Below are 27,950 nucleotides of genomic sequence, written 5' to 3'. Positions count from 1 at the left end.
TTACTCAATACAATGAATACAAATAAGTTTTGATATTTCTCCGAAAAGTGTTAACACTAGGCGCCTTCTATTATAAGCGAGCATGAAAAGAACACTCGCTTATTCATCGAATTACATTCAAAGCAACAACACTAACTCGCTTATTTTATCCAGTCCTCGCGAAGTCGGCTAATCAATAACCGAGTTGGGAGGTAGTGTTGAAAATAGAAAAAATTGCTCTATTGTGAATGAAGTTTAAAATACACCAAGGAAATTTTTTGACATATAGAACTATCGCAGCCAACTTCACTCAAAAAGCGCATAACAAAACAAAACAAAAGACACCAGAAATTGTGCAAACATTTAATTGTACATTAAAATACCCGCAAGCCAAGCTTTTCTTTGGTGGAAATACATTTTTTTGAACAGCTACCTATTTGGAAGATATTTTAATTTCATCGTACAGGTGTTAAATTATATTCCGTCGATGTTTTCAGTTGTTGTAGTTGAATGTGTAGTGTGGAGTACGTAGGTGAGTATAAATTAAATTATTGAATTTTAATTTTGTGCTGTTTATATAATAAATCATTTGTTTTTACTTTTTGCAGGTTATTTATTGTCTACACGCCACTTTGGTACCCTCACCCATCGTGGCTCGTTATGCATGAACGTAACATGGTTCGCTGTTTTTGTTTTAGATGTGGTTTGGTTGCGTACCAGCGTTAATTATGATTGGTGGCCTTGGAGTTAAGTTACGGTGATTTTCGATATATTTTATGCTTTAACACTGATAACAGCAAGAAATGCAGCATTTGCCGCACTGCGATATTCTACTGACAGAGTAAGTATATCTTTATACCGTGGGCAAGGCGATTCATGATAGTTGCGGAATAAAATACTGAAACAAATCGCCTAATTTTCCATATGTGGCACGCATTTTAATTGGCGCATTTCAATGATTGGCATCAAAATCCGCAAATGCATTGTTAGTGCAATCTATCGCAAATCGTTGGAAGCACGCCGTTTCAAAAATCCACGTCCTGAAATACTGAATCTTATGTCCACAGATTTCTATTCATTCTGGAATGAATTCTGGAAGGTACATCCTTTCACTACACTTTACTTACTCTACACACAATTGGACGCAGCATTTTTAGCTGGTCTTACATTTGGCATTATTCTTATACCCATAAATCGTTGGATTGGACGTTATCCACGTTGTCTCATGCCACAAGTGAAACTATAAGTGATGCAAAGCAAATCAAGGTACAAGCGTGGGAATATGTATTCATTGATAAAATATGTGCCTGTCGCAAGAGGAAGTGGGTTTTTTAAAGAAACATAAATATTTGGATGCGCTTTGTGTTTACTTTTGGGCTACCTTACCTGTATTGATGTCCTTTCTGAGTCATGGTAACTCAACTAAGTTGAATGAAAAACCTATTGTAATGGAGATGCAATCAGCGTATTTTGAACATGAAAATGGCGTAAAAAATTATAATGATTAAAATCAGCAGCCAATTTTTCGTTTATAGAGTGTCAACTTGAATGTGAAAAAGGTATGGAATATAAGCTTAGATTAGAGTTGCTGCATATATATTCGGTTGCATTTGGGCTAAAACTCATTTGTGGTACCACAGAACATTTTTGACTCTCTGAATCAAACTTTTTTAATAAAGATTTTGTGTACCAGTGATATATATTTAAATTTTTTTAGGGCGATTTGGTATGTCTTGAAGGTCCTGTTGGCGATGGCAAAAGTATATTAATCGAAGCTATAGTGGCAAGTGTGAATTGTACATCGGGTACAGTATGCGTGCACGAGCTGTCTTCAGGTATTCAATACTAACTTCGATTTGGTATCCGCAGTTTATTTCATGTTTCTCGATTCAGGTTTCGGTTATGTGCCACAAACGCCTTGGCTACAGCGCGGCACAATACGCGACAACATCAGTTGGGGGAATGTTTTCGATGAACAACAATACAGAGCCGTCTTATATGCATGTGAGTTGACTGAAGGCTTGGAATTGCTGGGCACTTGTAGCTATCATAATAAAAAAAGTATGTCGATTAGAATACGTCGGTCGCTATTGTCGTGTAAACATGGTTTCAGAAAATTTTATAAAACGTCTTGTTTCATAAATTGTTTGAACTACTACTACTTATAAATTTTATTCAAAAACGCCATATCTCAGAATTTGTTTCATATGAAAATGTATTTCATTCGCGCTCAGATAAGGTTTTTGATACAAATTCTGAGCATTTTTAAAACAAATTCTCAGATATAGTTTTATTGAATAAAATTTATAAGTAGTAGTAGTTCAAACAATTAATGAAATAAAACGTGTTTATACCTTTCATGAAAATGAAATGGTATATTAATTTCGTCACGAAACCCAAAATTGTAAGTCCTTAAAGGAAAATAGATATACCCACCATTAAGTATACCGAAATATTCAGAATGAAGAGCTGAGTTGATTTAGCCATGTCCGTCTGTCTGTCTGTTTGTATGCAAACAAGTCTCTAAATTTTTGAGATATCTTGATAAAATTTGGTGAGCGGGTGTATTTGGGTGTCCGATTAGACATTTGTCGGAACCGGCCGGATCGGACCACTATAGTATATATCGTCCATACAACCGATTTTTCAGAAAAAGAGGATTTTTGTCATATCTTACTCAATTTAACAGATTGAAGCTTCAAACTTCATCATATAATTTCGTATATTGCACATATTGTAGCCTGAAAAAATTGTTGAGATCGGTCGTATATATAGTATATATCCCCCACAACCGATTGTTCAGATAAGAAACCTTTCGTAATTACTGCCCTATTTTAAGAGCTAGAGGCTTCAAATTTCAAAGAATGCTTACGTATATAGCATATATTGTTGTCTGAAAAAATCATAGAGATCGGTTGTATATATAATATATATCTCATACAACCGATTGTTCAGATATGAAACTTTTCGCAATTTCTACCCCTTTTTTATGGCTAGAAGCTTCAAAATTCATCAAATTTCATCAAATAGTTACGTTTACGTCATATATTTTTGAAATACGTGATTCGTAGTCATAGTTTTTACATGCAGACCACAAAAAACGTGAAGCTTTGCATTCTCACACAAAGTACCTACCTATTTTTATACCTTTCATGAAAATGAAATGGTATATTAATTTCGTCACGAAACCGAAAATTGTAAGTCCTTAAAGGAAAATAGATAGACCCACCATTAAGTATACCGAAATAATCAGGTTGAAGAGCTGAGTTGATTTAGCCATGTCCGTCTGTCCGTCTGTCCGTCTGTCCGTCTGTCCGTCTGTCTGTTTGTATGCAAACTAGTCCCTCAATTTTTGAGATATCTTGATAAAATTTGGTGAGCGGGTGTATTTGGGTGTCCGATTAGACATTTGTCGGAACCGACCGGATCGGACCACTATAGCATATATCCTCCATACAACCGATTTTTCAGAAATAGAGGATTTTTGTAATATCTTACCCAATTTAACAGATTGAAGCTTCAAACTTCACCATATACTTTCGTATATTGCACGTATTGTTGCCTGAAAAAATTGATGAGATCGGTCGTATATATAGTATATATCCCATACAACCGATTGTTCAGATAAGGAACTTTTCGTAATTACTGCCCTATTTTAAGAGCTAGAGGCTTCAAATTTCAACGAATGCTTACGTATATAGCATATATTGTTGTCTGAAAAAATCATAAAGATCGGTGGTATATATAGTTTATATATGGTGGTATATATAGTATATATATATAGTATATATATATATATATATATTTTTGCAAATTTTAGCCCCATTTTAAAAGCTAGAAGCTTCAAATTTCACAGAATACTTACGTATATAGCATATATTGTTGTCTGAAAAAATCATAGAGATCGGTTGTATATATAGTATATATCTCATACAACCGATTGTTCAGATAAGAAACTTTTCGCAATTTCTACCCCATTTTAACAGCTATAAGCTTCAAATTTCACCGATTGCTTACGTATATAGCATATATTGTTGTCTAAAAAAATCATAGAGATCGGTTGTATATGTAGTATATATCTCATACAACCGATTGTTCAGATAAGAAACTTTTCGCAATTTCTACCCCATTTTAACAGCTATAAGCTTCAAATTTCACCGATTGCTTACGTATATAGCATACATTGTTGCCTGAAAAAATCATAGAGATCGGTTGTATATATAGTATATATCTCATACAACCGATTGTTCAGATAAGAAACTTTTCGCAATTTCTACCCCATTTTAACAGCTATAAGCTTCAAATTTCACCGATTGCTTACGTATATAGTATGTATTGTTGTGTCAAAAAATCATAGAGATCGGTGATATATATAATATATATATGATGGTATATATAGTATATATATATATAGTATATATATTTTTTTTTGCGATTTTTGCCTCATTTTAACAGCTATAAGCTTCAAATTTCACCAAATGCTTACGTGTAGAGCATATATTGATGTCTGAAAAAATCATTGAGATCGGTGGTATACATAGTATATATCTCATACAACCGATTGTTCAGATAAGAAACTTTGCGCAATTTCTGCCCCGTTTTAACAGCTAGAAGCTTCAAATTTCACAAAATGCTTACGTGTATAGCATATATTTATGTCTGAAAAAATCATAGAGATCGGTGGTATATATATTATATACTTCATATAAACTGTCATTTTTGCCCCTTTTTTACGGCTAGAAGCTTCAAAATTCATCAAATTTCATCAAATAGTTACGTTTACGTCATATATTTTTGAAAGACGTGATTCGTAGTCATAGTTTTTACATGCAGACCACAAAAAACGTGAAGCTTTGCATCCCCACACAGATTACCTACCTATCTTTTATTTTATATTTATCTTAAAAATCGTTTAGATATGTTCAAATTTCACCAAATGCTTACGTGTATAGCATATATTGTTGTCTGAGAAAATCACAGACACCGGTGGTATATATAGTATATATCTCATACAACCGATTGTTCAGATAAGAAACTTTGCGCAATTTCTTCCCCATTTTAACAGCTAGAAGCTTCAAATTTCACCATATGCTTACGTATATAGCATATATTGTTGTTTGAAAAAATCATAGAGAGCGGTGGTATATATAGTATATATCTCATACAACCGATTGTTCAGATAAGAAACTTTTCGCACTTTATACCCCATTTTAACAGCTATAAGCTTCAAATTTCACTGATTGCTTACGTATATAGCATATATTGTTGTCTGAAAAAATCATAGAGATCTGTTGCATATATAGTATATATCTCATACAACCGATTGTTCAGATAAGAAACTTTTCGCTATTTCTACCCCATTTTAACATCTATAATCTTCAAATTTCACCGATTGCTTACATATATAGTATGCATTGTTGTGTAAAAAAATCATAGAGATCGGTGATATATATAATATATATATGATAGTATATATAGTATAAATATATTTTTTTTGCGATTTCCGCCCCATTTTAACAGCTATAAGCTTCAAATTTCACCAAATGCTTACGTGTATAGCATATATTTATGTCTGAAAAAATCATTGAGATCGGTGGTATACATAGTATATATCTCCTACAACCGATTGTTCAGATAAGAAACTTTGCGCAATTTCTGCCCCGTTTTAACAGCTAGAAGCTTCAAATTTCACAAAATGCTTACTTATATAGCATATATTATTGTCTGAAAAAATCATAGAGATCGGTGGTATATATATTATATACTTCATATAAACTGTCATTTTTGCCCCTTTTTTACTGCTAGAAGCTTCAAAATTCATCAAATTTCATCAAATAGTTACGTTTACGTCATATATTTTTGAAATACGTGATTCGTAGTCATAGTTTTTACATGCAAACCACAAAAAACGTGAAGCTTTGCATCCTCACACAAAGAACCTACCTATTTTTATACCTTTCATGAAAATGAAATGGTATATTAATTTCGTCACGAAACCGAAAATTGTAAGTCCTTAAAGGAAAATAGATAGACCCACCATTAAGTATACCGAAATAATCAGGTTGAAGAGCTGAGTTGTTTTAGCCATGTCCGTCTGTCCGTCTGTCCGTCTGTCCGTCTGTCTGTTTGTATGCAAACTAGTCCCTCAATTTTTGAGATATCTTGATAAAAGTTGGTGAGCAGGTGTATTTGGGTGTCCGATTAGACATTTGTCGGAACCGACCGGATCGGACCACTATAGCATATATCCTCCATACAACCGATTTTTCAGAAAAAGAGGATTTTTGTAATATCTTACCCAATTTAACAGATTGAAGCTTCAAACTTCACCATATACTTTCGTATATTGAACATATTGTTGCCTGAAAAAATGTATGAGATCGGTCGTATATATAGTATATATCCCCCACAACCGATTGTTCAGATAAGGAACTTTTCGTAATTACTGCCCTATTTTAAGAGCTAGAGGCTTCAAATTTCAGCGAATTCTTACGTATATAGCATATATTGTTGTCTGAAAAAATCATAAAGATCGGTGGTATATATAGTATATATATGGTGGTATATATAGTATATATATATAGTATATATATATATAGTATATATATTTTCGCAAATTTTAGCCCCATTTTAACAGATAGAAGCTTCAAATTTCACCGAATATTTACTTATATAGCATATATTGTTGTCTGAAAAAATCATAGAGATCGGTTGTATATATAGTATATATCTCATACAACCGATTGTTCAGATAAGAAACTTTTCGCAATTTCTACCCCATTTTAACAGCTATAAGCTTCAAATTTCACCGATTGCTTACGTATATAGCATATATTGTTGTCCGAAAAAATCATAGAGATCGGTTGTATATATAGTATATATCTCATACAACCGATTGTTCAGATAAGAAACTTTTCGCAATTTCTACCCCATTTTAACAGCTAGAAGCTTCAAATTTCACCAACTGCTTACGTGTATAGCATATATTGATGTCTGAAAAAATCATTGAGATCGGTGATATATATAGTATATATCTCATACAACCGATTGTTCAGATAAGAAACTTTGCGCAATTTCTGCCCCGTTTTAACAGTTAGAAGCTTCAAATTTCACAAAATGCTTTCGTATATAGCATATATTGTTGTCTGAAAAAATCATAGAGATCGGTGGTATATATATTATATACTTCATATAAACTGTCATATTGACCCCTTTTTTACGGCTAGAAGCTTCAAGATTCATCAAATTTCATCAAATAGTTACGTTTACGTCATATATTTTTGAAATACGTGATTCGTAGCCATAGTTTTTACATGCAGACCACAAAAAACGTGAAGCTTTGCATCCTCACACAGATTACCTACCTATTTTTTATTATACCTTTCATGAAAATGAAATGGTATATTAATTTCGTCACGAAACCGAAAATTGTAAGTCCTTAAAGGAAAATAGATAGACCCACCATTAAGTATACCGAAATAATCAGGTTGAAGAGCTAAGTTGATTTAGCCATGTCCGTCTGTCCGTCTGTCCGTCTGTCCGTCTGTCTGTTTGTATGCAAACTAGTCCCTCAATTTTTGAGATATCTTGATAAAATTTGGTGAGCGGGTGTATTTGGGTGTCCGATTAGACATTTGTCGGAACCGACCGGATCGGACCACTATAGCATATATCCTCCATACAACCGATTTTTCAGAAATAGAGGATTTTTGTAATATCTTACCCAATTTAACAGATTGAAGCTTCAAACTTCACCATATACTTTCGTATATTGCACGTATTGTTGCCTGAAAAAATTGATGAGATCGGTCGTATATATAGTATATATCCCATACAACCGATTGTTCAGATAAGGAACTTTTCGTAATTACTGCCCTATTTTAAGAGCTAGAGGCTTCAAATTTCAACGAATGCTTACGTATATAGCATATATTGTTGTCTGAAAAAATCATAAAGATCGGTGGTATATATAGTTTATATATGGTGGTATATATAGTATATATATATAGTATATATATATATATATATATTTTTGCAAATTTTAGCCCCATTTTAAAAGCTAGAAGCTTCAAATTTCACAGAATACTTACGTATATAGCATATATTGTTGTCTGAAAAAATCATAGAGATCGGTTGTATATATAGTATATATCTCATACAACCGATTGTTCAGATAAGAAACTTTTCGCAATTTCTACCCCATTTTAACAGCTATAAGCTTCAAATTTCACCGATTGCTTACGTATATAGCATATATTGTTGTCTAAAAAAATCATAGAGATCGGTTGTATATGTAGTATATATCTCATACAACCGATTGTTCAGATAAGAAACTTTTCGCAATTTCTACCCCATTTTAACAGCTATAAGCTTCAAATTTCACCGATTGCTTACGTATATAGCATACATTGTTGCCTGAAAAAATCATAGAGATCGGTTGTATATATAGTATATATCTCATACAACCGATTGTTCAGATAAGAAACTTTTCGCAATTTCTACCCCATTTTAACAGCTATAAGCTTCAAATTTCACCGATTGCTTACGTATATAGTATGTATTGTTGTGTCAAAAAATCATAGAGATCGGTGATATATATAATATATATATGATGGTATATATAGTATATATATATATAGTATATATATTTTTTTTTGCGATTTTTGCCTCATTTTAACAGCTATAAGCTTCAAATTTCACCAAATGCTTACGTGTAGAGCATATATTGATGTCTGAAAAAATCATTGAGATCGGTGGTATACATAGTATATATCTCATACAACCGATTGTTCAGATAAGAAACTTTGCGCAATTTCTGCCCCGTTTTAACAGCTAGAAGCTTCAAATTTCACAAAATGCTTACGTGTATAGCATATATTTATGTCTGAAAAAATCATAGAGATCGGTGGTATATATATTATATACTTCATATAAACTGTCATTTTTGCCCCTTTTTTACGGCTAGAAGCTTCAAAATTCATCAAATTTCATCAAATAGTTACGTTTACGTCATATATTTTTGAAAGACGTGATTCGTAGTCATAGTTTTTACATGCAGACCACAAAAAACGTGAAGCTTTGCATCCCCACACAGATTACCTACCTATCTTTTATTTTATATTTATCTTAAAAATCGTTTAGATATGTTCAAATTTCACCAAATGCTTACGTGTATAGCATATATTGTTGTCTGAGAAAATCACAGACACCGGTGGTATATATAGTATATATCTCATACAACCGATTGTTCAGATAAGAAACTTTGCGCAATTTCTTCCCCATTTTAACAGCTAGAAGCTTCAAATTTCACCATATGCTTACGTATATAGCATATATTGTTGTTTGAAAAAATCATAGAGAGCGGTGGTATATATAGTATATATCTCATACAACCGATTGTTCAGATAAGAAACTTTTCGCACTTTATACCCCATTTTAACAGCTATAAGCTTCAAATTTCACTGATTGCTTACGTATATAGCATATATTGTTGTCTGAAAAAATCATAGAGATCTGTTGCATATATAGTATATATCTCATACAACCGATTGTTCAGATAAGAAACTTTTCGCTATTTCTACCCCATTTTAACATCTATAATCTTCAAATTTCACCGATTGCTTACATATATAGTATGCATTGTTGTGTAAAAAAATCATAGAGATCGGTGATATATATAATATATATATGATAGTATATATAGTATAAATATATTTTTTTTGCGATTTCCGCCCCATTTTAACAGCTATAAGCTTCAAATTTCACCAAATGCTTACGTGTATAGCATATATTTATGTCTGAAAAAATCATTGAGATCGGTGGTATACATAGTATATATCTCCTACAACCGATTGTTCAGATAAGAAACTTTGCGCAATTTCTGCCCCGTTTTAACAGCTAGAAGCTTCAAATTTCACAAAATGCTTACTTATATAGCATATATTATTGTCTGAAAAAATCATAGAGATCGGTGGTATATATATTATATACTTCATATAAACTGTCATTTTTGCCCCTTTTTTACTGCTAGAAGCTTCAAAATTCATCAAATTTCATCAAATAGTTACGTTTACGTCATATATTTTTGAAATACGTGATTCGTAGTCATAGTTTTTACATGCAAACCACAAAAAACGTGAAGCTTTGCATCCTCACACAAAGAACCTACCTATTTTTATACCTTTCATGAAAATGAAATGGTATATTAATTTCGTCACGAAACCGAAAATTGTAAGTCCTTAAAGGAAAATAGATAGACCCACCATTAAGTATACCGAAATAATCAGGTTGAAGAGCTGAGTTGTTTTAGCCATGTCCGTCTGTCCGTCTGTCCGTCTGTCCGTCTGTCCGTCTGTCTGTTTGTATGCAAACTAGTCCCTCAATTTTTGAGATATCTTGATAAAAGTTGGTGAGCAGTTGTATTTGGGTGTCCGATTAGACATTTGTCGGAACCGACCGGATCGGACCACTATAGCATATATCCTCCATACAACCGATTTTTCAGAAAAAGAGGATTTTTGTAATATCTTACCCAATTTAACAGATTGAAGCTTCAAACTTCACCATATACTTTCGTATATTGAACATATTGTTGCCTGAAAAAATGTATGAGATCGGTCGTATATATAGTATATATCCCCCACAACCGATTGTTCAGATAAGGAACTTTTCGTAATTACTGCCCTATTTTAAGAGCTAGAGGCTTCAAATTTCAGCGAATGCTTACGTATATAGCATATATTGTTGTCTGAAAAAATCATAAAGATCGGTGGTATATATAGTATATATATGGTGGTATATATAGTATATATATATAGTATATATATATATAGTATATATATTTTCGCAAATTTTAGCCCCATTTTAACAGATAGAAGCTTCAAATTTCACCGAATATTTACTTATATAGCATATATTGTTGTCTGAAAAAATCATAGAGATCGGTTGTATATATAGTATATATCTCATACAACCGATTGTTCAGATAAGAAACTTTTCGCAATTTCTACCCCATTTTAACAGCTATAAGCTTCAAATTTCACCGATTGCTTACGTATATAGCATATATTGTTGTCCGAAAAAATCATAGAGATCGGTTGTATATATAGTATATATCTCATACAACCGATTGTTCAGATAAGAAACTTTTCGCAATTTCTACCCCATTTTAACAGCTAGAAGCTTCAAATTTCACCAACTGCTTACGTGTATAGCATATATTGATGTCTGAAAAAATCATTGAGATCGGTGATATATATAGTATATATCTCATACAACCGATTGTTCAGATAAGAAACTTTGCGCAATTTCTGCCCCGTTTTAACAGTTAGAAGCTTCAAATTTCACAAAATGCTTTCGTATATAGCATATATTGTTGTCTGAAAAAATCATAGAGATCGGTGGTATATATATTATATACTTCATATAAACTGTCATATTGACCCCTTTTTTACGGCTAGAAGCTTCAAGATTCATCAAATTTCATCAAATAGTTACGTTTACGTCATATATTTTTGAAATACGTGATTCGTAGCCATAGTTTTTACATGCAGACCACAAAAAACGTGAAGCTTTGCATCCTCACACAGATTACCTACCTATTTTTTATTTTATATTTATCTTAAAAATCGTTTAGATATGTTCAAATTTCACCAAATGCTTACGTGTATAGCATATATTGTTGTCTGAGAAAATCATAGATACCGGTGGTATATATAGTATATATCCCATACAACCGATTGTTCAGATAAGAAACTTTGCGCAATTTCTTCCCCATTTTAACAGTTATAAGCTTCAAATTTCACCGATTGCTTACGTATATAGTATGTATTGTTGTGTCAAAAAATCATAGAGATCGGTGATATATATAATATATATATGATGGTATATATAGTATATATATATAGTATATATATATTTTTTTTACGATTTCGGCCCCATTTTAACAGCTAGAAGCTTCAAATTTCACCAACTGTTTACGTGTATAGCATATATTGATGTCTGAAAAAATCATTGAGATCGGTGGTACACATAGTATATATCTCATACAACCGATTGTTCAGATAAGAAACTTTGCGCAATTTCTGCCCCGTTTTAACAGTTAGAAGCTTCAAATTTCACAAAATGCTTACGTATATAGCATATATTGTTGTCTGAAAAAATCATAGAGATCGGTCGTATATATATTATATACTTCATATAAACTGTCATTTTGACCCCTTTTTTACGGCTAGAATCTTCAAAATTAATCAAATTTCATCAAATAGTTACGTTTTCGTCATATATTTTTGAAATACGTGATTCGTAGTCATAGTTTTTACACGCAGACCACAAAAAACCTGAAACTTTGCATCCTCACACAAAGTACCTACCCGTTTTTTATTTTATATTTATCTTAAAAATCGTTAAGGTATGTAGATCTGTTCACTATATATTTCTTATCTTATACATCCGATTATTCGGAGATTACGAACGGGATAAGATTATTGTTCAGCCCCATTCATGAAAGGTATGAAGTCTTCGGCACAGCCGAAGACAGTCCCGTTCTTACTTGTTTTATATTTATCTTAAAAATCGTTTAGATATGTTCAAATTTCACCAAATGCTTACGTGTATAGCATATATTGTTGTCTGAGAAAATCATAGATACCGGTGGTATATATAGTATATATCCCATACAACCGATTGTTCAGATAAGAAACTTTGCGCAATTTCTTCCCCATTTTAACAGTTATAAGCTTCAAATTTCACCGATTGCTTACGTATATAGTATGTATTGTTGTGTCAAAAAATCATAGAGATCGGTGATATATATAATATATATATGATGGTATATATAGTATATATATATAGTATATATATATTTTTTTTACGATTTCGGCCCCATTTTAACAGCTAGAAGCTTCAAATTTCACCAACTGTTTACGTGTATAGCATATATTGATGTCTGAAAAAATCATTGAGATCGGTGGTACACATAGTATATATCTCATACAACCGATTGTTCAGATAAGAAACTTTGCGCAATTTCTGCCCCGTTTTAACAGTTAGAAGCTTCAAATTTCACAAAATGCTTACGTATATAGCATATATTGTTGTCTGAAAAAATCATAGAGATCGGTCGTATATATATTATATACTTCATATAAACTGTCATTTTGACCCCTTTTTTACGGCTAGAATCTTCAAAATTCATCAAATTTCATCAAATAGTTACGTTTTCGTCATATATTTTTGAAATACGTGATTCGTAGTCATAGTTTTTACACGCAGACCACAAAAAACCTGAAACTTTGCATCCTCACACAAAGTACCTACCCGTTTTTTATTTTATATTTATCTTAAAAATCGTTAAGGTATGTAGATCTGTTCACTATATATTTCTTATCTTATACATCCGATTATTCGGAGATTACGAACGGGATAAGATTATTGTTCAGCCCCATTCATGAAAGGTATGAAGTCTTCGGCACAGCCGAAGACAGTCCCGTTCTTACTTGTTTATTTTATATTTATCTTAAAAATCGTTTAGGTATGTAGATCTGTTCACTATATATTTCTTATCTTATACATCAGATTATTCGGAGATTACGAACGGGATAAGATTATTGTTCAGCCCCATTCATGAAAGGTATGAACTCTTGGGCACAGCCGAAGACAGTCCCGTCCTTACTTGTTTTTTTACGTTTTTTACACGTTTTTAGTTAGAACCAATACAGAAAACACGGCGGCCACCGTGGTGTGATGGTAGCGTGCTCCGCCTATCACACCGTATGCCCTGGGTTCAACTCCCGGGCAAAGCAACATCAAAATTTTAGAAATAAGATTTTTCAATTAGAAGAACATTTTTCTAAGCGGGGTCGCCCCTCGGCAGTGTCTGGCAAGCGCTCCGATTGTATTTCTGCCATGAAAAGCTCTCAGTGAAAACTCATCTGCCTTGCAGATGCCGTTCGGAGTCGGCATAAAACATGTAGGTCCCGTCCGGCCAATTTGTAGGAAAAAATCAAGAGGAGCACGACACAAATTGGAAGAGAAGCTCGGCCTTAGATCTCTTCGGAGGTTATCGCGCCTTACATTTATTTTTAATACAGAAAACATTTCGGGATGGTTTGGAAATTTGTGTATTAATGAGTTTATTCGAAATCAGGTGGTCATGTAAACATTTTCATTACTTCCACTACTTACATATCTGTATATTTTACTTGCGAACCAAACTTATGTTTAATTATTAGAGTAATATCGATTAAGTTTTTTGGACTTTATGAAATTTGTTGGACTGAATACCTTTTTCTTAAGCTTAGTTTTACTTTCAAAAAAGTTGAATCGAATTTTTAATACTTGCGATAAACATAAACCTGTGAAGAGAAAAATGGCAGTGTCTCAACTTTCAACAAATTTCGTCACTTAAATACTTCTTTTTTATTTCCGATATTTCAAGAAAAAGCTTCTATGAACTTTGGAAACCCATCTCAAAAACGTTTTCAAAAATTTGGGAAAATTTTACCTAAATTTGAACTTTTTATTTGGGGTTCTTAGAACTTTTTTGAGTATACAGTTTCGTAGCCCAGTCAATTTTAGTGTAACAAAGTACAAGTTTTATTTTTATTTCGCATTGATTTTTGAGTATTTTTTTTACCGAAAAGTCTTTAAAATTTTCTTTCATAAAAAAACTGTTTCACAATTTGTATAGAAGAAAATCTCAAACACCCTTCAAAAAACTTCAAAAATCAACGAGAATTTTTAGAGACCTATAGCATGCATGTCCTTTGTTATACTAAAATTGATTTTGCTACAAAATTGTATACTCCAAAAATGCATAGAACCATAAATAAGAAGTTCAAAATTTCGGTAAATTTTTGCGTTTTTCGAAAACGCTTTCGATACTGTTTTTCATAGCTTCAGTTAAAAAAAATCATGGAAGTTTTTTCGTGTAGTATCGGAAATAAAAAAAGTATTTAACTGACGAAATTTATTAAGAATTGAGACTGCTATTTTTCTATTCGCAGGTGTAAGTTCATTATCAAAATGTTTGATGTTTATTAATCTTAACAAGTAAGGAAGGCTAAGTTCGGGTGTAACCGAACATTACATACTCAGTTGAGAGCTATGGAGACAAAATAAGGAAAATCACCATGTAGGAAAATGAACCTAGGGTAACCCTGGAATGTGGTTGTATGACATGTGTATCAAATGGAAGGTATTAAAGAGTATTTTAAGAGAGAGTAGGCCATAGTTCTATGGATGGACGCCATTTAGGGATATCGCCATAAAGGTGGACCAGGGCTGACTCTAGAATGTGTTTGTACGATATGGGTATCAAATGAAAGGTGATAATGAGTATTTTAAAAGGGAATGGGCTTTAGTTCTATAGGTGAGAGAAATCCCCATAAAGGTGGACCAGGGGTGACTCTAGAATATGTTCGTACGATATGGGTATCAAATGAAAGCTGTTAATGAGTATTTTGAAAAGGAGTGATCCTTAGTTCCCTAGGTGGACGCCTTTTCGAGATATCGCCATTAGGGTGGGCCAGGGGTGACTCTAGAATGTTTGTACGATATGGGTATCAAACGAAAGGTGTTACTGAGCATTTTAAGAGGGAGTGGGCATTAGGTCTATAGGTGGACGCCTTTTCGAGATATCGCCATTAGGGTGGGCCAGGGGTGACTCTAGAATGTTTGTACGATATGGGTATCAAAGGAAAGGTGTTACTGAGCATTTTAAGAGGGAGTGGACATTAGGTCTATAGGTGGACGCCTTTTCGAGATATCGCCATTAGGGTGGGCCAGGGGTGACTCTAGAATGTTTTTACGATATGGGTATCAAACGAAAGGTGTTACTGAGCATTTTAAGAGGGAGTGGGCATTAGGTCTATAGGTGGACGCCTTTTCGAGATATCGCCATTAGGGTGGGCCAGGGGTGACTCTAGAATGTTTGTACGATATGGGTATCAAAGGAAAGGTGTTACTGAGCATTTTAAGAGGGAGTGGACATTAGGTCTATAGGTGGACGCCTTTTCGAGATATCGCCATTAGGGTGGGCCAGGGGTGACTCTAGAATGTTTTTACGATATGGGTATCAAACGAAAGGTGTTACTGAGCATTTTAAGAGGGAGTGGGCATTAGGTCTATAGGTGCACGCCTTTTCGAGATATCGCCATTAGGGTGGGCCATGGTTGACTCTAGAATGTGTTTGTACGATATGGATATCAAATTAAAGGTATTAATGAGGGTTTTAAAAGCGAGTGGCCCTTAGATGTATATGTGAAGGCGTTCTCGCGATATCGACCAAATGTGGATCAGGTGATCCAGAAAATCATCTGTCGGGTACTGCTAATTTATTTATATATTCAATAACACTAACAGTATTCCTGCCAAGATTCCAAGGGCTGTTGATTTCGCCTTGTAGAACTTTTTCATTTTCTTCTACTTAATATGGTAGGTGTCACACCCATTTTACAAAGTTTTTTCCAAAGTTATATTTTGTGTCAATAAACCAATCCAGTTACCATGTTTCATCCCTTTTTTCGTATTTGGTATAGAATTATGGCATTTTTTTAATTTTTCGTAATTTTCGATATCGATAAAGTGGGCGTGGTTATGGTCGGATTTCGGCCATTTTTATACCAAGATAAAGTGAGTTCAGATAAGTACGTGGGCTAAGTTTAGTAAAGATACATCGGTTTTTGCTCAAGTTATTGTGTTAACGGCCGAGCGGAAGGACAGACGGTGGACTGTGTATAAAAACTGAGCGTGGCTTCCACCGAGTTCGCCCATTTTCACAGAGAACAGTTAACGTCATAGAATCTATGCTCCTACCAAATTTCAAAAGGATTGGTAAATTTTTGTTCGACTTATGGTATTAAAAGTATTCTAGACACACTAAATGAAAATGGGCGGAGCCACGCCCATTTTGAAATTTTCTTTTATTTTTGTATTTTGTTGCATCATATCATTACTGGAGTTGAATTTTGACTTAATTTACTTATATACAGTAAAGATATTAAATTTTTTGTTAAAATTTGAATTTAAAAAAAAATTTTTTTAAAAAGTGGGCGTGTTCTTCATCCAATTTTGCTAATTTTTATTTAGCACATATATAGTAATAGTAGTAACGTTCCTGCCAAATTTCATCATGATATCTTCAACGACTGCCAAATTACAGCTTGCAAAACTTTTAAATTACCTTCTTGTAAAAGTGGGCGGTGCCACGCCCATTGTCCAAAATCTTACTAATTTTCTATTCTGAGTCATAACGTCAACCCATCTACCAGGTTTCATCGCTTTAACCGCCTTTGGCAATGAATTATCGCATTTTTTCGGTTTTTCGATATTTTCGATATCGAAAAAGTGGGCGTGGTTATAGTCCGATATCGTTCATTTTAAATAGCGATCTGAGATGAGTGCTCAGGAACCTACATACGAAATTTCATCAAGATACCTCAAAATTTACTCAAGTTATCGTGTTAACGGGCGGACGGACGGACGGACGGACGGACGGACATGGCTCAATCAAATTTTTTCTGGATCCTGATTATTTTGATATATGGAAGTCTATATCTATCTCGATTCCTTTATATATGTACAACCAACCGTTATCCAATCAAACTTAATATACTCTGTGAGCTCTGCTCAACTGAGTATAAAAACGTGTGCATAAAACACTGCCTTTCATTTTAAATTGCTTTATATGTTAGGAAATTGAAGTACAAATTAATTTTAATTTCTACTAGAAGTATGATATGTTTAAAGGGTTGTTTTTTATGAAATTGGTGGTTTTGAAAAAATTTAAAAAAGATAGGATCCGTAAATTGCCTTATATTTTATGAAATTGAAGAACGAATTAATTTAAAAAATTACTAAATGTATGAAATGTTTATGCTGTTATGTTATGTTGTTATGAAAGAAAGTGATTAAAACGATTGAAAAGTTGCCTTAAAGTTTTAGCTTTTTTTGTTTAAAAACACATTCTATTTAGCATTTAGTATTTTTAATAATAGTGCATAACTATACAGATGAACCGTTTCTTTGCAGAGTGTCACAAGTACACTTTTCTCTGTATCGAATTATTTAGATTGATTATAAACAACCGGTAGAGGTAGGTTACTCTATGTAGAGTTCAGTCTGGATTATAAACATGTTCAACTTTACGATTATTTTATTATCAACTGGACTCATATGTCAGTATTATTATTAACAAAAAAACTAAAAAAGAAATTTCATATTTTTGCCAATGATTTAGTTAAATTTTTTCGAATACGGTTTTAATAATGCTTGCTTGATTGGAAATAACTGTAGCTTACCAAAATTACAATAAGTTCAATTATTTCGAAAATGTACTTGTGCCAATTTCAATAAACGGTTCAAATATTGTATCCACATTAGAGATATGCGCCGCCGATAAACGCCGCCGCCGTGGTGGACAGTCGAACTAGTACGAAAACTGAAGCTACGCGGTCATCCATAATGAGCTCTTATAACATAAGGCCGGAAAACAACAGTTCACATCTTTCAACTTTCATTCTAAAATATCGTTTTGATTTAACGAAGACTATTGAAATCAATGTTGTGAACACAAACGTCTGCAAACTTTGGTCTACATTTTAAAAATTTGATCCAGGGTCCTTGTAAAATTTTAATTATGTAGATGCGCCGAGGATTATACGATACCCATGTCGCAATGACATCCACTTAGACTGCCTATGATTTCGAGGGCGGCATCCTTGGCCGAATAGTCACTCCCTAACGTTTCAAGGTGCTTCTCTGGTGTAGCTCGGAAGTATAGCTCGACAGAAGCATCCGTTGGAAAGTCTTCGGAGCTACACCAAGAGCTTCTAGGACAGTGACGTCGACGAAGGTATGAGTTCGAAGTCGCAGTCCTATAGCCTCCGTGCTGTCATATGGTGTGAGGGTCAGGTGTGGTAGCGACTGGTGGTCGGGATTGCTACTGTTCGCACATCGGGAATTGTAGCTCCTAAAAACAGCCGAAAAATCTGGAGGCTACATGTGCCACTAGAGGCATGAGTATTAAAAGACCATTAATAGCAACCGTAAGTCGCCTTTGTGTGTGACCGCCAAGGAGCCACAAACTACGCCGAAATATACAGACAAAAGTGTGACCATTTTATGTATCTCTTCCGAAATGGTCAAACCGTTGATTTCCTTAAATAAATACAAACAAAACCTTTCCTAAATATTTTTTTAAATAGAAAGATCAAGCTTTTTAAAGTAAAAATACCGGAGTACGCCGCCGCCGATAAAAGGATCGGCGTAAACCTCTAATCCACATATACTTACGTAGTTGCTAACTAATTCTAATCTCTTATTTAAATAATTATATGGGACTGCATTTATTACAGTTTATATAATGTTATTTAATTTTATTTTCTGCTTATCATTTTTGATTTATAACTCATTAGTTTAACAAGAATTGACAAATTGTTATATTATTAAAAAAAAAAAATAATATTTTATAAAATCATAGTACCATACAATCACTGGAGTCAACATACATGCCACGTATAGGGGCTTTCTTAATGGTAGTACCAGCGTCACCATCATCATCGGTATCGTCGCTTGTGCTGCAAAGTTTTTTCAATAAATAACCAATTTGTATTTGACAAAAGCGTTTGGTGCCTTTAGCCATAGTTGACATTGATTTGATCTTAAATTTTAAAATATATATGATAGTAAAATGTATATATTTATTTTTTTCATGCTAACCACTTACGACATTAAATGATGTGATTCTGTATCAAATAGTTGAAAAGGTTTTGCCTCCTGTCAAGTGCTTCATCAATACCGGATTCATCCCCTTCATCCTCAGTAGTGAATAGGGTGTCTGTACTTTGTTCGTTCATGTCATACAAGTCGTCAAAAGAAATGCAAATGTTATGCAAAACGCATACGCTGACTACTATGTTAGTTATCATCTTAAGGTCAGTTTGCTCTGTAAACATTAAAAGCCTCCGAAATCTGCCTTTCAACAAACCAAATTCGTTTTCAACTACCATTCGTGTAGATGAAAGTATTTCGTTGAACTTTCTTTGCGCATCATTTAAATTTCCATAGTCTTTGAACGGTGATACTATCCACTTGTTCGAAGGATACGTGGAATCTCCTATGATGAAATGCGAGTTGGGAAACATTTCCTCATAATGACTTTCTGCGTCTTCAAAGAGTTTGGATCGTCTTAGTACCCTATAATCGTGAAGCGATCCTGGTTCACCACAGGTAATATCAATAAATTTTTTGTTACAATCGACTACGGCTTGAACCACTATGCTGTATGCCTTCTTCCTATTAAAGTACATTTCCTTACAATTCTTTGGTCCCTTAATGGCAATGTGTGTGCAATCGATTGCCCCAATTACACCCGGAATACGTTTCTTTTCACGAAATTGTTCTGCATTTTCATGCAAATAAGCCCCTTGTGGCCACTTTATGTGTTCATCGGCTATGGACACCAAAAAAGTAGCAACTCGCTGCACTACTGACCATGCTGCCGAATGAGCCACCCCAAACAAATTACCTAGTTGTCTGAAGGTCACTGTGTTGCTCACGTACCAAATATACATATATACAGACTTTTTGGCCGTAACTGGTGGCCTTCCACCGCTAGATGGATCAGGGGCATAATTAGAATATCTCACTAAAAGGAAAAATAATTCAAGTGATTTAGTATTTACAAACTTATATGAATAATTTATTGGATATTACTAATAAGGTATTCCACAATTTCACGTTTCAGTCTCATGTGCATTTTAAAATCTTTCTAAGTCGCTTCGAAATTTTCGCACTTTACATGATCTTCGTTTTCGGTGTCAGAGTCCTCAGAGGAGCTGGAACCTGCGAAAACAGCATCCAAGATTTCGTCGACAACTTCTTCCTGCCTACGGGCACGCAATTCACTCTGGTCATCCAAGAGAAGAAATTCAATCTGAAAGATTACTACACCTTATTTCTTTCTAATTTCTTTAATTAATTAGTAATTTACCAAATAGTTTTCCGGAGCACTCATTTTGCTTTTCTTTTATTAGTATTTTGCTTATTTATTGCCAGTAAGTTTTCAAAAACGTTGTATTGCAAATTTCACGAGTTTTGCAACGAAAATATAAAAAAAGGCGCCAAGATAGGTGCTCAAAACACAACAAATATTATAATTTACAAAAATGTTTTAATTTTCGTGCTTAAACAAAGAAAACGTCAATAATAAACAACAGATGATTTTGACAGCTGAAATGTTACCAGTGTTGTTAAATACATGCAGGGAAATTTTAACCGAGTTTGGCGTTCTTTTCGCACTCGCTTAGAATAGAACGCGGCTACTGCATTAGATAATTTTTGTGTGTGCATATACATGTATATATGATGAATTTCATATCAAATCCAATATGCGTTGAACCCGACCCCCTCAGAATTTGATGAAATTTTGCATGGGGTTACATCTTACCCACCCAAACACAACCTCATTTTTAGAAATTGCATTTTCGAAAAATTGTGGGCGTGGCAAGGTATCGAAATATCCGAAAATATTAGAAAAATTACGATAATAGGTACTTTTAAAGTGTGATAACTACGGAATAACTTTACCGATTTCAAAGATATTCATACCATTAGAAAGGTATTGAAATAAGCTTTCAAAAAAATACACTGTAAAAATTTTTAGTACACTGAAAAAATTTTTTTTTTTTTTAATATAATTTAAAACTGAAAAAACACTTCAAAGATCAAGCGATTTTGAAAAATAAAATTTTATTTTAGAAAGGTCTATTTAATATATATAACATATCTGAAAACTAAAATCGGGTTTTTTTTTTTTAATTTTTTTAAGTAAATGCATCTCTTGGTTACTTTCTCATATTTGGATATCACGCGTAAATTAATCAACCAATTTGAAAATTTTTTATACCGTTAGAAAGGTATTAAAATCACCTTTGAAAACATATACTGTAAAGATTCTATATTACACTGAAAAAAAGTTTTAATGTTTTCCTACATTTTTTTTCAAACTGGGAAAACACTTCAAAGACCAAGCGATTTAAAAAAAAATTTTTTTGGAAAGGTCGATTTAATATAAAAACTAGAATGGTGTTTTTTTCTTTTAAAAAATTTTATAAGTAAAACCGTCTCTTGTTAACTTTTTTTTTATTTTGCTATTATTGTGTGACAAAAATGGTACCTAGCTATACTTTGAAAGTTATACAGATACAGATACTATAACTAAGTATTCTAATAGATTCGAACAAGAATTGTATTATCAAATTTTTCAGACACGCACAATAAATAGACATACACTTGATAAAGTTAATTTTTTATTTTTATTTATTTAGATTTAATATGCAACTTTGCGCAGCTCATACTGCTGACTTTCGGAATATTTGCTTACTTACTAGTTTGTTCAGGTAAACTACGCCTGTCCATGCTAGAGCGTTTGACGTCCGAAAACTTTGTTTTATTTTTATACTCAGCTGAGCAGAGCTCACAGAGTATATTAAGTTTGATTGGATAACGGTTGGTTGTACATATATAAAGGAATCGAAATAGATATAGACTTGCATATATCAAAATAATCAGGATCGAAAAAAAATTTGATTGAGCCATGTCCGTCCGTCCGTTAACACGATAACTTGAGTAAATTTTGAGGTATCTTGATGAAATTTGGTATGTAGGTTCCTGAGCACTCATCTCAGATTGCTATTTAAAATGAACGATATAAGACTATAACCACGCCCACTTTTTCGATATCGAAAATTTCGAAAAACCGAAAAAGTGCGATAATTCATTACAAAAGACAGATAAAGCGACGAAACTTGGTAGGTGAGTTGAACTTATGACGCAGAATAGAAAATTAGTAAAAATTTGGACAATGGCCTTGGCACCGCCCACTTTTAAAAGAAGGTAATTTAAAATTTTGCAAGCTGTAATTTGGCAGTCGTTGAAGATATCATGATGAAATTTGGCAGGAACGTTACTCCTATTACTATATGTACGTTTAATAAAAATTAGCAAAATCGGAGAAGGACCACGCCCACTTTTAAAAAAATTTTTTTTAAAGTAAAATTTTAACAAAAAATTTAATATCTTTACAGTATATAAGTAAATTATGTCAACATTCAACTCCAGTAATGATGTGGTGCAACAAAATACAAAAATAAAAGAAAATTTCAAAATGGGCGTGGCTCCGCCCTTTTTCATTTAATTTGTCTAGGATACTTTTAACGCCATAAGTCGAACAAAAATTAACCAATCCTTTTAAAATTTGGTAGGGGCATAGATTTTATGACGTTAACTGTTTTCTGTGAAAATGGGCGGAATCGGTTAATGCCACGCGCAGTTTTTATACACAGTCGTTCGTCTGTCCTTCCGCATGGCCGTTAACACGATAACTTCAGCAAAAATCGACATATCTTTAATGAACTTAGTTCACGTGCTTACTTGAACTCACTTTATCTTGGTATGAAAAATGAACGAAATCAGACCCACGCCCACTTTTTCGATATCGAAAATTACGAAAAATGAAAAAAATGCCATAATTCTATGCCAAATACGAAAAAAGGGATGAAACATGATAAGGTAATTGGATTGTTTTATTGACGCGAAATATAACTTTAGAAAAAACTTTATAAAATGGTTGTGACACCTACCATATTAAGTAGAAGAAAATGAAAAAGTTCTGCAGGGCGAAATAAAAAAACCCTTAAAATCTTGGCAGGTTTACATATATAAATAAATTAGCGGTATCCAACAGATAATGTTCTGGGCCACCCTGGTCCATATTTTGGTCGATATCTGGAAAACGCCTTCACATATACAACTACCACCACTCCCTTTTAAAACTCTCATTAATACCTTTAATTTGATACCCATATCGTACAAACTCATTCTAGAGTCACCCCTGGTCCACCTTTATGGCGTTATCTCGAAAATGCGTCCACCTATAGAACTAAGCCCCACGCCCTTTTAAAATACTCATTAACACCTTTCATTTGATACCCATATCGTACAAACATATTCTAAAGTCACCCCTGGTCCACCTTTATGGCGATATCTCGAAAAGGCGAACACCTATAGAACGAAGGCCCACTCCCTTTTAAAAATACTCATTAACACCTTTCATTTGATACCCATATCGTACAAACGCATTCTAGAGTCACACCTGGTCCATCTTTATGGCGATATCTCGAAAAGGCGTACACCTATAGAACTAAGGCCCACTCCCTCTTAAAATACTCATTAACACCTTTCTTTTGATACCCATATTGTACAAACAAATTCTAGGGTCACCCCTGCTCCACCTTTATGGCGATATCTCGAAACGGCGTCCACCTATGGAACTAAGGATTACTCCCTTTTAAAATACTCATTAACACCTTTCTTTTGATACCCATATTGTACAAACAAATTCTAGGGTCACCCCTGGTCCACCTTTATGGCGATATCTCGAAAATGCGACCATCTATACAACAACCACCTCTCCCTTTTAAAACCCTCATTAATACCTTTCATTTGATACCCATATCGTACAAACACATTCTAGAGTCACCCCTGGTCCACCTTTGTGGCGATATTTCGAAACGGCGTCCACCTATAGAACTAAGGCCCACTCCCTTTTAAAATACTCATTAACACCTTTCGTTTGATGCCCATATTGTACGAACAAATTCTAGGGTCACCCCTGGTCCACCTTTATGGCGATATCTCGAAACGGCGTCTACCTATGGAACTAAGGATTACTCCCTTTTAAAATACTCATTAACACCTTTCTTTTGATACCCATATTGTACAAACAAATTCTAGGGTCACCCCTGGTCCACCTTTATGGCGATATCTCGAAACGGCGTCCACCTATGGAACTAAGGATTACTCCCTTTTAAAATACTCATTAACACCTTTCATTTGATACCCATATCGTACAAACGCATTCTAGAGTCAACGCTGATCCACCTTTATGGCTATATCCCTAAATGGCGTCCACCTGTAGAACTATGGCCCACTCCCTTATAAAATACTCTTTAATGCCTTTCTTTTGATACGCATGTCATACAAACACATTCCAGGGTTTCCCTCGGTTCATTTTCCTACATGGTTATTTTCCCTTATGTTGTCACCATAGCTCTCAACTGAGTATGTAATGTTCGGTAACACCCGAACTTAACCTTCCTTACTTGTTTTGTATATCTTTGCTAATTTTTATCAATTCGTAAGATAAATCATGCCCAAAAATGTCTTTAATTTCCTTAGATGTCATGGTGTTTGGTAATAGAGATAATATTTTTTGACTTATCTTGTTTGGTTATTTTATTTTTTGTTATTAATATTTTTTGCTTATCCAAATTATTTGAGCAGTTTTCGATTTGATATTTCATGTTCTCCAAAATTTGTTCGTAGTAAGCTTTGATCTTCTGATAAAGTTGACAGTGAACTACCTCCAAGTGAATCCGAAATACTTTGCGCAATTTGCTGTTTTTTTTTGCAGTATGAATCCCTTTCTAAATATTTTCGCTTCATTGGCGATGGATGGCTTCCAAGATGAGGAACAACATGCTTATTTATATTGTCGACGAGTTCTTTGCGTTCGAGTGATTTAGTATAGCTGCTGCATGTTGGAACTTCCTTATATTCTTGAGACAATTCACCGCTAGTCAAGATTTCTTGTGCCTCTTCACTTTCCGTTTCAGTAGAACGCTGATTATCAGCAATCTTGATAGCATCCTTAAGTTTAAAGCGACAACTTTCGCAAATACGGCAACGATGAATGTCGGAGACTGCTGGAAAATGCTCAGATATCAGCGCTGCTTCGTTTAAGCTAATTTTTCGAAGTTGAGAGGAACATTTTCTTGATAGCTGCACACATCTGTATTTATTAGTTGATTCCATATCAATGCCTAGTTTCGTTCTGGTCTGTGTCTATCCGTTGTGTTGTTTTTTATAGTCCATGGGTGCTGTGGCAGGTAATGTCAATCTATGTGACCGTGGTAGGTAACGTTAATATCCGTGTGTGTGTGCGCGGTATTGATACGTTCGAATTGTTACCTTTTCCGAGGGTTGCTTTTGTAGGTATCTAGACATACCGCTTGTTAGCTAAGCGGTAGGTTGAGGTAGGTAGAAATCGGTAATTTTTGCCGTTTGGTAAATTTTTCGTTTTTGCTTGTTCGTTGTTACGTGTTTGGTTGCTGTACCTTGTGGCATGTGCTGTTTTTTGTAAACTAGTTTTAAGGGTTCAAATATTTCGTCAGAGATAGTGTTGGTTTGTTCGTTTATTATCCTGCCGTCAAATGTTTTTAACTTGTATATCTCCATGTTCTCAAGTACATTGAGCCGCCGACCATTTCCTTGTACGTAAAGTATTCGAGCCGTTGTTTTGATGTTAGCTGGGGTGCACCACACTGGAATAAAAATTTTTTACAGTGTATTTTTTCAAAGGTGATTTTAATACCTTTCTAACGGTATAAACATTTTTGAAATCGGTTGATTAGTTTACGCGTGATATCAAAATATCAGAAAGTAACCAAGAGATGCATTTACTTAAATAAATTAAAAAAAAAAAGAAAAAAAACACCCTTCTAGTTTTCAGATATGTTATATATATTAAATCTACCTTTCTAAAAAAATTTTTTTTTTAATCGCTTGGTCTTTGAAGTGTTTTCCCAGTTTGAAAAAAAAAATTTAGAAAAAAATAAAAAAAAATTTTTTCTCTTAGTGTAATATAGAATCTTTACAGTATATGTTTTCAAAGGTGATTTTAATACCTTTCTAACGGTATAAAAATTTTACAAATTGGTTGATTAATTTACGCGTGATATCAAAATATCAGAAAGTAACCAAGAGATGCATTTACTTAAATAAATTAAAAAAACCCCATTTTAGTTTTCAGATATGTTATATATATTAAATAGACTTTTCTAAAATAAAATTTTATTTTTCAAAATCGCTTGATCTTTGAAGTGTTTTTTCAGTTTTAAATTTTATTTAAAAAAAATTTTTTTTCAATGTACTAAAAATTTTTACAGTGTATTATTTCAATACCTTTCTAATGGTATGAATATCTTTGAAATCGGTGAAGCCATTCCGTAGTAATCACACTTTAAAAGTACCTATTATCGTCATTTTTCTAATATTTTCGGATATTTCGATACCTTGCCACGCCCACAATTTTTCGAAAATGCAATTTCTTAAAATAAAGTTGTGTTTTAGTGGGTAAGATGAAACCCCATACAAAATTTCATCAAATTCTGAGGGGGTCGGGTTCAAAATGTACGTTTTTTTCAGCCTTTGATATGAAATTCATCATATATGTTATGAAAATAATTGTCTGCTATATTCAAATCTGACATAAATATTTACAAAAAAAGACCTTTAAAAGTTATTTTATCACCAGATCTTAAAAATTTGGCGCAGGGTTGAAAAATTTTTTTGTTAGAGGCAAATTTGTACCATTGTCTAATTTTCAGCTGTGCTTAAATAAATATTTTGCCGAGTTCAAGTGACTGTTATTGATTGTAGTTTCATGAATAATAAATATATCGAATAATAATACCGAAATTATCAGGATGACGAGCTGAGTTCATTTAGCCATATCCATCTGTCCATCCGTCTGTCTGTTTGAACGCAAACTAGTCCCTCAATTTTTGAGACATCTAGATGAAATTTTGTCAGCTGGTACATATATTTCGGTGACCAATTAATCATTTGTCGGAACTAACCAGATCGGACCACTATAGCATATATGCCATCACTATGATGTTAGTAAATAATCACAATAACAAAAACAGCAAGCAGCCACACTTATGTACATGTACATATTAAAGCAAAGAATATTCCATTCACATACATATATAGAGCCGGCAGCTAAGAGCAGAAGTTGTTACTCACACATACATACGTATATGGTTAGAAAAAAAGCATAAACTACAGATATACATATATATAGCTAAATAACCAAGCATGAGATGCAACTGTTCTAGAACACATGT

The 27,950-nt window shown here is 33.6% G+C and overlaps 1 protein-coding gene and 1 long non-coding RNA gene across 4 annotated transcripts; one reads left to right on the top strand and one right to left on the bottom strand.

Moving 5' to 3' along the window:
• The first annotated feature begins 308 nt into the window (after positions 1-308).
• LOC137254572 (uncharacterized) lies at positions 309-19,785 on the top strand. Its single transcript, XR_010954031.1, has 6 exons — positions 309-511; positions 588-820; positions 1,047-1,538; positions 1,697-1,814; positions 1,873-1,983; positions 19,460-19,785. It is a non-coding gene; the product is annotated as an uncharacterized lncRNA (long non-coding RNA).
• LOC137254571 (putative nuclease HARBI1) lies at positions 19,369-27,615 on the bottom strand. 3 transcript variants are annotated; one of them, XM_067792342.1, is made up of 4 exons: positions 27,515-27,615; positions 20,695-20,887; positions 19,706-20,626; positions 19,369-19,639 (listed from the first exon to the last, which is right to left on the bottom strand). In XM_067792342.1, the coding sequence occupies exons 2-3, from the start codon at positions 20,735-20,737 to the stop codon at positions 19,710-19,712; spliced, it is 960 nt and encodes a 319-aa protein (XP_067648443.1). In that variant the 5' UTR covers positions 20,738-20,887; positions 27,515-27,615; the 3' UTR covers positions 19,369-19,639; positions 19,706-19,709. The 3 variants fall into 3 exon arrangements, with proteins under 3 accessions (XP_067648443.1, XP_067648441.1, XP_067648442.1); XM_067792340.1 differs by lacking the exon at positions 27,515-27,615 and adding an exon at positions 20,972-21,163 and having other exon boundaries at positions 20,695-20,914; XM_067792341.1 differs by lacking the exon at positions 27,515-27,615 and adding an exon at positions 20,972-21,163.
• Between the last annotated feature and the right edge of the window lie 335 nt (positions 27,616-27,950).

This window comes from Eurosta solidaginis, chromosome 5 (assembly GCF_040869045.1).
Source record: "Eurosta solidaginis isolate ZX-2024a chromosome 5, ASM4086904v1, whole genome shotgun sequence".
NCBI lineage: Eukaryota > Metazoa > Arthropoda > Insecta > Diptera > Tephritidae > Eurosta > Eurosta solidaginis.
Note: the sequence above shows the minus strand (reverse complement) of the source record. Positions and strands in the feature narration are given on the sequence as shown.

What these genes read in the sequence shown, in the direction of transcription:
- LOC137254571 (XM_067792342.1), bottom strand. Translation starts at nt 20,737, where the DNA reads ATGCACATGAGACTGAAACGTGAAATTGTGGAATACCTTATTA. An exon ending in AATTGTGGAATACCTTATTA is followed by an intron (nt 20,627 to 20,694) that starts GTAATATCCAAT and finishes TTTTCCTTTTAG; the next exon opens with TGAGATATTCTAATTATGCC.